General features: G+C 47.0%; 1 protein-coding gene across 1 annotated transcript; it reads right to left on the bottom strand.

Annotated features, from left to right (window-relative positions):
• Positions 1–919: 919 nt before the first annotated feature.
• LOC309580704 (myeloperoxidase-like) lies at positions 920–11742 on the bottom strand (the record flags this gene model as incomplete). The annotated part of the gene is made up of 11 exons (XM_082294874.1): positions 920–948; positions 1855–2072; positions 2558–2795; positions 3585–3755; positions 5035–5287; positions 5700–5860; positions 7256–7571; positions 7663–7863; positions 8751–8880; positions 10872–10995; positions 11604–11742. 11 exons carry the CDS (start codon positions 11740–11742, stop codon positions 920–922), a joined length of 1980 nt encoding a protein of 659 aa, XP_082151000.1.
• Positions 11743–12349: the final 607 nt, after the last annotated feature.

Raw genomic sequence — 12349 nt, 5'->3', positions numbered from 1 at the left:
CTCTTTTCTGATGGAATGATTTCCAACCCCTCTGGCCCCAGCCTGTCATGGATGCCAGCTGTAGGTGAGTGCCCAGGATGTGTTTTATTACTGCCCAGAACACCCAAACCACACAGGTTCACTGTAGGATTTCAATAAAACTTGTCTCAAGGCTTCAAGGCACAGCTGCCCTGCTGCAGTGTCTTCAATGGCTGAAAATCTCACTGCTGATTAGAAGCAGCCAAAACAGCTCCTTCTCTTGTGCAAAACCCAGAGACTGGGAAAGTTTTGATGAAGATTACATGCATGTGCTGATTTCTGAGCAGGTACAAAGGATAAGGAATTTGATTCTGCAATGCAAGCATGCTAGCCTGCAGGTTTGACACTCATTCAGTATGGGAAGTAAAAAAACTTGTCATAATTACAATTTAGAGAGTTGTAAAGCCTCTGATCAATTTTTTAGGGCAACAGAAAATAAAATATCATTGTCCTTCCATCTGAAGACTTACATTACTGGAAGTTTTTAGAAAGAAATTATATTTAAAAATCACATTACAGGAAATAAAACAGATGACATAGTCTTGAGCTCCCCTCTGGGAAACCATGTGCTGATGTTCAGTCAACAGCAGCCAGCGGAGCCTGATGTCCAGGCAGGAATTTCCCAGGAGCAGTTCGGTGCCACCATTAGGGGTTTCCAACGCTGGTCTGATGAGTAGGATTAGACACTGTCAATGAAGCAGAAAAAGCTGCTGAGAGGCAGAAAGTCTTCCCTGGACACACCATTTTCCTCCACCTTTTTGTAATCCCTGTATCCTTGCACCTCTGAGACAAGGTGGTGCTTCCAGCCTTAGAATGAGTGGTTTGGGGGCAATTTCATTCCATTGGAAAAGGTTAAACTTCTAGCAGCTGCTTTTAGCCCTGGAATTTCACTCTCTCTGGGTTACACAAACACTTTGGCTTCCTCCAAGCCTGGTGAGAAAGGAGCCACAGGAAGCAGCTCAGCACATTTTAGTAACCGTAAGACTACGATAAAAAAATAAATGAAAAAAACTCTTGTTTAGCTGGACTCAGCTAAAGAATGGGGTGAAGCCACCGTAATTTAGCCTTTAAGCGCAAGTATCTGTCTTAAACAACAGTTTCCCTCAAATGGTTACTCAAACTCAATACAGGAACTGCATGGAGATGCTTTGTGATCTGTGTAGGTGTAGGTGATCCCCAGGTTTTGTGATCATCTGTAAATGGGTTGTCAGAAAGAAAAAGAATCCAAGCCAGTCCATTCTTCAAGTATCCGTTCTCCCACATCATTTCAGCTGGGAGAGCCCTCATCAAAAGTGTTTCAGTAGGACACTGAGTGTCCACATCTCACAGAAAAAGACACTGTTTTACTGTGGCACATCACAACCTTTGTGTTCAGCTACTGGTGTGTGAGGCCATACAGTGTCAAAACTACTCCAGATACACCTTAAACTGATTTAAAGCTTTGGGGAAGATGAGGGGAGAGCAGGAACTTGGAGCAGCAGAGTAAGACCTTGGAGCAGGTTGGCTAATTCTAGTTGATTTTTTCATCAACACCTTTCCTGTCAGGAAAGACTGTGGTTGTCCTGGAATAAGGTCATCACAGGAAACATTCACAAAGTCCAGAACAGACTGGATTTTGAGGGATTTCCCATTCTCTTGAACAGAAGGGGCAGGGAATAAGGGATGATGAAAGTGATGGATTGTCTGCCACCAGTGCTGTCTGAGTGTAGCTAAATGGACAGTCATTGTCTTTTGGGGGCAGAGTCACTGTGGAAACCTTAATTCTTTCATTTTTTAGGCATGGAAGCAACCTCATAGTGCATTTATTATTTTTGACCAATCTCAGACCACTGGTACCTTTCATGGCACTCTCCGGCTCATCTTTCCAGGGTGAGAGGTCAAGCACGTCGATCTCTTGGCAATCAGTGAAGTCCTCAGGATAAGTGTTGATCTTGAACACATCCCTGGGTATCTTTTTGATGTGAGTATTGTCACAGATCACCCTCGACACTGAAATTTTTCTCAAAGCTTGCAACTGTTGTGGAGTGAAAACTCCGTGGTTCTCCCACCAGAATCTGCAATGATATTTTCAGAAGCAGTTTATAATCTTTGGTTACTTGCTGAGATGGGAACCTGACCAAGGTGAGTCTGAATGGTGCTTAGATCCACCTTGATTCTCCAGGAACACCCTTTTAGAAAGAGGTGTCACCAGTGTGGCCAGACCTGGATTCTGCCAGTGCAGAGAGCCTGCCTCTTCCACACAGCATCAGCAGCCTGCTGGGATGCAGTGATTTATCCTCCCCTTTATGCCCTGAGAGCAAAAGCCACCTCAGGCAGAGACCACAGCAGAGACCCCCATGGTCTGGAGCTGGTGCTCCTCAGCCATGTCAGTCTGGAGAAACAGGCTGCAAAAAAGAGTCCTTTGGTAACTGGGCTAAAATCAAGGGGTGAGCCTTGCTGGGAGCACTCACTGGAGTGCTGTAGATGGGTTGGATTAATATGTCACAGGAAAGGTCAGCATTTCCCCCCTAAAAAATGCCACAGGGAACGTATCTCTCACCTGTCCCCATCACGCAGGTTCCTGAACTGGGTGCCAATAATGCAGGACAGGAGGGGCCCAACTCTGCCCTGGGGAACCACGGGCTCTGCAACTGCCCCAATCCAGAGGTCGATATTGTACGGTGTCCCATACACATTCATGAACTTCTTGGCCAGTTTGGGATTGCCGAGCACCTCAGACAATTCTTCCAGAGTTTGGGGTTGGGAGAGCCCACAGAAGCCCCTCCAGGCATTGTAACCTGCAAGAGCAGGAGCAGCAGATGACCAGGACCCACCACCACGTCTCTACAACACCTTTCTTGGCCCATAGGCATTCCCTGATTCTTCTCATGGCATTAAAGGATCTGGAAGGTACTATTGTCCAGGCAGTCCCAACAATCATCACATTTTCAAAGGTCCTTCTTGTATGTACACTAAACTAACAGTCTGGGCTGTCTTTATGACTGCAGCTCATCCTGGTGGTTACATCTTTCTATTGCTGAGGGGGAATGCATCAGTCCTTGCAGCCTTGGAAGGCCAAATTTCTCAGATAAAATTCTTAGAAAAGAGGAAATCTAGCTGTGTTTAACCCAAGAGCACTTGTTCTTCTCTAGCACCTGGGGCAGTCCCACCTGTGGGTGCAAGGCACTTCTGCTCAGAACTCTGGCTTGTCTGGGACACGAGACAAGATTGATGAGCACAGAACAAAGCCCAGGGGACCTGTCCAAGCCCATGTGAAAGCTGAATTTGGTCACTTGTGCCTGTAGCTTCTGAACCACACATGCTCTCTCTTTGCAATACACCACTGTCTCTCACCTGCTTTCTTACATTATCCCAAATATCATCTTTGATTTCTAAGCCTTTTGCCCTTGTTTTAAATGTCTCAGAAAAAGATTTTTATAATACAGAGACCTTTTTTTTCCCCTGAGCTTGACTGTCTGTCCATCCTTCACCACCAAATCATTAGTATAGAAAAAGCTCAGTTCATTCATAAGCAGCAGAAGGAAAAAAGTCTTATTCATAGAAGGTGTGGACTTGTGTCTCCTTACCTGGAAGGCCATGGTCTCTTCCCCGTTGCATGTTCATGGCTCCTAGATCCAGACCCATCACCTCTGTCTGTTCAAAGAGGTGGTTCTGGAGCTCCTCAACGAGCAGCTGGTTCTGTTTCATGAGTTTTGCATGATCCACAAGCATGCCCCGGATCAGGGGGTCGATGCCTCCTGCAGCCATTGCAAATCAAGGAAAGATTTTTTGTGCCAATCTGCAGCTTTGGTGGTCCCTTTCATGCAGCTGAAACAGTCTGTTATGGGCTGGGTGGGGTTTTCATCTCCATATTTTCATTTCACCATGTGTATATGGAATCACAGAATCACAGAACCGTGGAATGGTTTGGGTTGGAAGGGACTTTCAAGCTCATCCTGTTCCACCCCCTGCCACGGGCAGGGACACCTCCCACTGTCCCAGGCTGCTCCCAGCCCCAATGTCCAGCCTGGCCTTGGGCACTGCCAGGGATCCAGGGGCAGCCCCAGCTGCTCTGGGCACCCTGTGCCAGGGCCTGCCCACCCTCACAGTGGTACCTGTATGAATCTGTACATGTCTGCAGGTGCCAGTAAACAAAGCCTCTCATAGTAACTGAGTTCCTTATCCCTCCCCATCCCTCAGCTTTTCCTTCCACAGCCCTAAAACCACTTGCTGTCCACCAGTCCCTTTCCAAGTCTGCTCCTCAGCCTGCCAGGCTGCAGCATGTCCTGGTGCCTGGAGGCTCTGTCCAAGGTTTTAGGATTTGCAATGGATTAAGTTTATAATTCACTATTAGATGACAGATATTTAAAAAACATTAAATGTAATGATAGAATTAATTCATGTGTGATTGTCCGTGTCTTTTTCATAGCAATTAAGGCGATGATATGAGCAAAACACAGGAAAATTGGCTGCACACGTGTAATTATATTTCTCATAATTAGTTAAATAACCTATTTTGGAAGAGACATTTGTCTTCCTTGGAAAGACATGTCTGGAGATCTCAGCTGTGTAATAGCAGGACCCCATAACTCCAATTAGAGCCAGGAAGAGGGATGGGCACCTCTAGGAAGGAACAATGCTGCTTTAGCTCAATTAAGCTGGATGCATCACCCTCTGTCCATGTCTCCTGATTGCAGGGGGATATAAGAGCTTTGATTGACACAGACTTTGGTGGACTGGCGTTGGGCACAGGGAGTCTCCTGCCTCCTGGAGCAGCAGGAGGAGCTGCACCATCTGAGTGGATGTGGAGCACTCCCACTGTCAGGCCTTGCTGAGCTGGGAATGTCCAAGGAATGACTGGACATGGTGCTCAGTGCTCTGGGCTGGGTGACAAGGTGGGGATCAGTCACAGGTTGGACTTGATGGTCTTGGGGATCTTTTCCAATCTAAATGATTCTGGGATTCTGTAATTCCATGTGCCTGACCAGCTGACCTCCACCTCAGGACCAGACCAGCACCATTGCTCCATGTTCTTACCTTCCATTATAATTCTCCACGGAGCACAAAAGGTCAAATGCAGAGGGACATGGGAGAAGGAACCCAAAGGCTGGAAGCTCTCGTTCAAACGGGACACAAAAGGCTGCACCGACGTATGGCCAAATCGAAAAGCCAGGGAGAAAACATTTGAGGCCCTCGGATCCACCTTCTCATTGTAACCACTGTATGAAGGGATCCACTTGCTGGTCTCCTCGGCCAGCAGGAGTGGGAGGTAATCTCTGTAGGTTATGATCTGAAAAAGCACAAGAGCACAGCACGTTAGCAGCAGCTGCAGCAGACATGCCATCAAAGCCAAATGCAGAGAACGAACTCTGCAGCAGAATTCATTAAGATCTTTAGAAAAAAGAGCTGTAGCAATGGAAAAAGTTTGGCATAATGGATTTAAATCATTTTAAAATGTGAAATTATTTTATCTAATAAATAATTTATACATTAAATATAATAAATAATTGATAAATCAGTAATATGATGCATAAAAAAAGCTCTGGATATCCATGCTGTCTCAGATGGACTATCCTCATTCACAATTTCCATCTCCCACAAATAACTGCACTGATTTTACAAAGCATGGTTTTCCTCCTTTTGCCTGGAGAAAAAACCACTCCGAAGTGTGTGGATGATAAACAGCAAACAGTGATCAGTACCTGGTTTATGGCAATCACAATCTTTCGACTCTCCTGGTAAAGCTTTTCCCCATCCCAGTGGGGATTTAAATTCCTCAGCTCCATAGCCAGGCGATTGTGCTCTCGGACAAAGAGAGTGTGCATTGCAGACAGTCCCAGGTTTTCTGTCACCCGTTTGTCACCTAAAATGAAAATATTTTGGGGATTTTGTACATTGCTTTCAATTTCAGAAGCAGGTTTTTGTGTTAGGACAGACAAGTAACAAGTGGTGATGTTCCTGGTGATAATGCTATGGCTGCCCCACCCCTACAAGTGTCCAGGGCCAGGCTGGATGGGGCTTGGAGCACCCTGGGATAGTGGAAGGTGTCTCTGCCCATGGCATGGGGTGGAACAGGATGGGCTTTAAGCTCCCTTCCAACCCAAACCATTCTGTGATTCTATGAAGGCTGGAGGGGACCCAGGGAGAGATCTCACTCCTCTGTAAGATGATGGAAGAAGCACTGAGCATTTCCTCACTCAGCAAGGTTTCCCATTTCCTCATTCTCAGCATGCAGAGAATGAGGAAATAGGAACACTCTGTATTCCTATGATTGATTTTGCAAGCTTCACATTTATAATGGGTTTTTTTAACATTATGCCTGTGATGGATCACTTCAAATTTAAGTAAGTTCTGTGTTTGTCCTCAGTTTGTTTAAATTTCAGACAAACTTCTAGACTTTTCTTCTCATGTAGGGTGGGTTAGTTAATCAATCAACTAGATTACTTAAGAGTGTTACATTGTTAGTATTGATTGGGTTGAAAACTGAATCATAGAATCACAGAATGAAAGGGACTTTAAAGCCCATCCCATTTCAACCTTCCACCACCCCAGGCTGCTCCAAGCTCCATCCAGCCTGGCACTGGACACTCCCAGGGCTGGGGCAGCCACAGCTTCTCTGGGCACCTTGTGCCAGGGCCTCCCCATTCTCACAGGGAGCAATTTCTTCCGTATATCTAATTTAATCTACTCTCTTTCAGCGTGAAGCTGTTCCCCCTTGTCCTCCCACTACAGTCACTGATCCAGTCCCTCTCCAGATTCCCTGTAGTCCCTTCAGATCCTGGAAGGTACTGTGAGGTCTCCACACAACCTCCTCTTCTCCAGGCTGCACAGCCCCAACTTTCTCAGCCCGTCAGTGCTGACAAGCTGACAACTGGCATTCAGTTCATGAATGGTGAATTCTAGGTAGGAGTAAAAAAGTCCCTGAGAAGTTTTAAGCACTGTTGGTTATTCTATTGAAAATTTCTCCTGCTTTTGAGAAGACTTTATAAAGGAAGAACAATTTGCTGTAATTCTTCTGGGAAATTAAAATAATTTTTATGTTAATCAATTATTGCTTGATTTTTTTTTTTTTTCCTAACTGTGGGGAGGATCCACGGTCTTTCACCGTACGTAGTCATGTCTTGAAGAGCCTCATTCAAATATCACGGAATCACAGAATATTCTCTGTTGGAAGGGACCCACAAGGATCCTGTATGGAGATATTTGACCCTTTTTGATTTTATGGCCCACTGAAAACATCCCCCCAGCTGCACCTTACCTGCTTTAAAACAGGGGATGTTGGCGCTCTTGTTGGTGAGAACACAAACACTGTGCGTTGTGTTCTCGAAGGGCAGCAGTTCCAGCTCCTCATCCATGAATTCCTGGTTCACGGCCATCAGGCCCAGCTGGCTGGTGAGATTTCTCAGGCTCCTGGCCAGGGAGTCGTCGCTGCCGTACACCGTGCTGGCGTCGATGAACGACGTGGCGGCGTTGAGCTGCTCCCGGCTGAACGTGCCGGGATTGCACACGGAGGCTGACTGGACGAACGGCATGCAGGTGTCGGAGCTCAGCATCCGGGGATCGTCGGGGGGGAACTAAAGCAAAGGAGTGAAGTGATGCCTCAGAAAGTCCCGCGGTTTTATTTTTGCTGCTGTGAGAGTGTGGGATGGGTGAGAGTCAGGGTACCTTAATGGGGAAGCAGGGGGGCTTGAAGGCACAGCTGGTGTGGCACTGGAGCTCCAGGCTGGCTCCTTCCCCGCTGGCAGGGGCCAGGTCTATGTCGTGGTTGACCCACTGGCCCCAGTGCATGAAGACCAGCGAGAGCTGCCGGTCTGCGGTGACGTTCTCGTTGGCCGTGTGAGCAATTTCGTTGGATACTTTTCGAACCTGCAGAAAACCGAAATGAAAATATATGTGACTGTCTCTGCCGTGGTGGATTTGCATCTCACTCAAACTCCCCCTGTGAGATCTTGGAATCACAGAATCACGAAAGTCAGAAAAGACCTCCAAGATCATCAGCCTTCGACCGAGTATCCTCACTCCCACTAAACCATCTTGAGAAGTACCACGTCTACCTGATTTTTGGACACCTCCAGGGATTGACTCCTCCACTGCCCTGAAGATCCTGCTGCAATGGTTAACCCCTATTTCAGGGAAGACATTTTTCCTAATATCCTGAACCCCACCTAGTACAATTTGAAGCTATTTCCTCTTGTCCTGTCACTTGTTCCCTTGGAGAAGGGCCAACCTAGTCCTTTCAGGAGGTTGTAGATCATGCACAAGATGATCTTAGATAAGCTACTAAGAATTAATTATGACATTAAACAGTTCCATGTCATCCCCCAGCTCTATCCAATCAGGTGTAAAAGTAGACTCCACAGCCCTTCAGCCAAACCTGGCTTCATGGAAAGCCCATTCCAGCTGAAACTTGTTTGTGCACATCCAGAAAGTCAAGAATGTGGCTGAGGAGCTCCCAAGCCTTGTGGTTTGTACAAACCTCCTGGAGTCCTTGAGCACACTGACTGCAGCAATCCTTGGGACGCACACTTCAGAAACTGCTTAGGGAAGCATCCACAACCTTTTTGCTCATGTCTGTCTCCAACAAAAAATATTAACCTGAGCCATAACTCAGCTGTGGAAAAGCAGCCTCAATTCAGCTCCTGAGATCAAAGATCAAGCAATTTAGACTCTAGATGTTGTCACTGCTTCCCTCCTGACAGGTGCAGGGAGGGCAGTGCCCATGCTCATGGCTGGATCAGGATAACAACTCTCACCAGCGGGAGTGGGAATCCATTGTAGCGCTTTCCTTCACTTGCTCCTCTGGGAACAGACACTCCATCTTCGTACAGGGCCGGGAGCCAGCGTGCGAAGGCGCGGTTAGAGGACCCCAGGTGGGAGTGATTTCTGCAGCATCAGCAGAAAAACAACTTCTGTTATTTTTTCAAACATCAGCAGCCTTGCACAGACCAACATTTCACAGTCCCTTATTCCACATATGAGCACTCTGGTAACAGGGGTGAGACTGGGAAAACACCAAGAAGCAAATTATACCAAGGCTGTTGATGTGGAGAAAAACCAACTTTTTTTTAAAAGGTGCCTTGTGTCACTCCATTAATTTTATTTGTCATTTAAACCTACATTAATTTTATTTGGCATTTAAATCTCTGTACCACCTCTGTCTTCATTGGCCTCTCAAAATCAGACTCACAGCAGGGCCATCATCATGGTCAGGGTGGCCATGTCTTGTCCAGCTGGGGGCTGGAAGCTTCCAAGGATAAAGATTCTCCACCCCTGTGGGGATCTGTGCCAAGGCTGCCCCTTGGGGAAGTTTCTACACAGACCCTCTCAACCTGCAGTTGTGGCCATTGTTGTGGTTCCTTACACTGTGCTCTGAAAAGTCAGAATCACTAAAGTCAGCATTTTGTGTTCAGAAGACCAATAATTCTGATTGAGCCAACGATCTGTGGCCCTGCGGACACAAAACCCAGGCAAAGCCTGTCTATATGACTGGATGTGGCACTCAGGGTTCTGGTCTGGTTGACAAGGTGGGGATGAGTCAAAGGTTGGATTTGATGGTCTTGGAGGTCTTTTCCAACAGAAATGATTCTGTGATTCTGCACTGGAAAAGGAGAGGAGTACCCAGTGTTTACAGCAGTGTGCCGTGAAACAAGAGCGTGTCCTAGGAAAATGACCCTGCCAGAGCCGAAGCAATTCCATCGAGTATTAAGGACTCAGAACCACCAGGGTCTTGTTCTGATTGTTATTACTGTGCTTGCAGGCAAAATATTCTTCGTGGTGTGTGCCTCAAACTGAGCAAGATCCTTGGGAAAATATTGACACCACAGGGATCCCTCAAGCCCAGTGGTTCCTCATCTCTCCCACAGCCCGACAAGGCCAAGGACAACCCTACCTTGAGCCTCAAATCAGCATGAACACAGAATCCCAGAATGGGTCAAGCTGGAAGAGACCCCACTGGGGTCATGTGGTCCCATGTCCCTGCTCAGGCAGGGTCATCTCAGACCATGAGGCAGAGGATTGTGTCCAGATAGTTCTGGAATATCCCCAGTGAGAGAGACACCACACCCTCCCTGGGCAGACAGACACTGCTGTCCTTGTGGGGCTGGAGGCCCTGGACTCCATGGGAACAGACTGGAAAACCCCAGTGAGCGTGAGCTCCCCGCACACTGATGCAGAGCTGTGCTGTGTCATCACATCTGGTACATCTGTTTCATGCCAGATGCACATTGGATGCAAATCCCTCTCAGATTTGGGGGCTGGTGCTGGCACGGCAGGACAGGGAGCCTTGACTGCCATTGTCAGAGTAGGAATTTGGTCATTTTCTGGTCAAAAAAAAAAAGTTTGATCCCAGCTTTGAACCTGGAGGGAAACTATGTGCAAAAAGCTGAAGAACTAATTTTCTCAGATGAAAGATGTACAATATACAAAGTTGGAAGAGCCAAGAATTAAAGTCTTATTTAATTCCCATCCTTACTCATCACACAGATACATCAACAGCTGAATATTATCATCTGACTCAGCTGGGGAAATGAGTATTATCCCTATGGAAGAGTGCAGGGATGATTTCCTGTAGCCTCCAGCAAAATGAGACGTTGAGCCTTAGCCTCAAAATTTCCTCAGCTTCTTACCTGCCCCCACCCCAAGAAGTCCTTTCTTTCATCCAAAGCAGCACATAAAGGACAGTGGGGGCAAATCTGAGATTTTCAAGAAATTGCATCTTTTTCCTGCCAGGCAAAGGTAGAAATGAATCCTCTGTTAGAGGCTCATTAAACCGAGCATTTCACTCTTCTTGCTCAGTCAAAAGGCACTTTCACAAATCATCTATCCTGGGTCAGAATACGGACTTGAGACTCTCCCTGTCCACACATAAATCCTACCTGTTGTTGCACTCCCCAGTAATGGTCCGGTAAAAGTCCCTCTCCGGGCATTTAACGGAACGAGTCTGGTAGTCACAGCCAGTGCCCTTGGAAATCATCTCCTTCTGTCTCCTGCTTAGCAGGTCTGCAAGAGAAACCCTGAAAAGTAACATCTGATCCTACTCTTCTTTTGTTGTTTCAGCTTCTAAGTGTTCTAGGTCAACATTTGAGCCAGCTAAATCGGAGCTGTGGATTTAACACATCTGGATTGGAATTGTTAATTTGGTGCCTAAACCATTTTGTGATTCAGCCGTCCCCTCTGGACTAGGGAAACTGGGTGGGCATGCAGCAACATTCCAGGGGAATGTGGGGAGCATCATCACCAGGAAGGTGTTACCCCAGCTGGGAACAAAATGATGAGTTTGCAGAGCAGTACAACCCAGGTGTGAGGAGCAGAAGCGGAAGAGGGAGGGTTTTCAGTGGTTAGAGCCTCCAGTGGGTTTTGTCCCAGGTTTGTCACAGGCATTGTTAGGCTGTTTTCACAAGGATAGGAGAGATGGACTCGCAAAGATGATGAATAAAACACCTGGGGGGTCTGGTCTGTCTCTGAGCATCCTTAAAATCTATTCCCCTGTTGGGGAACAGTTCTATCCCCAGTTTTTTGGGTCTTGGCAGAGCTGCTCTCTGCCACCTGCTGTGGCACATTTCCTGCTCTTAGCTCTTTGTAAGACATTTTGGTCTAAATCACATTACCTGTGACATTGAAGCTCTGCTCCCCAGAGAGATGCAGCTTCATTTTGAGGAGTTTCAAAGTAGTTTCCAAGTAATCAGCAGCACGGACTGCAGATCTGGTTTTTCCTATTGGGTCCTTTAGGTGCTTCAGGAAATCCATTGGGTTGACACTCTTTTCCTCCAGTTTTCTCTTTAAGCTGAACATAGAAGAGTTCCATGAAGCACCTTCTCTGAATTCAGAGCTCCTCTGTCATGCTGGACTGGGTGTAATTAGCTGTGACAACCCTGCAGGGTGGCAGGCAGCCCTGCCCAGTAGGACAAGCTGTCTGCACATCAGCTCAGATGTTTTTGGCAAACAAATCATTGTAATCCCCTACTTCAACTTTGCAGTCACACTTCCTTGTCACAATAAATTTTGTTGTATCATGTGGAAATCCAGATCAATGAACTGTGACTGGATAGGATTTTACCTGTATTATGTTGCAAGGTGTATTCTGTGAACAGAGGGACAAACCTTGCTCCTGTTCCATCTCTTTCTGGTCCCATGGCTGTGTCTTGCTACTTCTGCAGGATGGGTGGAGAGCGACTCCTTCCCAAATCCTCCCACTGCCTGGAACCAGCCTTTTGGGACAATCACAGAGGATAGCTGGGGTTTGACTTCCACTGGCACTTATCTGGGACAGGGTGTCCATCTGCACAGTTCCAGTCCTTCCAGAGAGGGGCAGAACTCTGGCTGCCAGGAGAGGACTCACACGTGTTCAGCATGT

Source organism: Coloeus monedula (assembly GCF_965178545.1).
Source record: "Coloeus monedula genome assembly, chromosome: 20".
NCBI classification, from domain to species: domain Eukaryota; kingdom Metazoa; phylum Chordata; class Aves; order Passeriformes; family Corvidae; genus Coloeus; species Coloeus monedula.
Note: the sequence above shows the minus strand (reverse complement) of the source record. Positions and strands in the feature narration are given on the sequence as shown.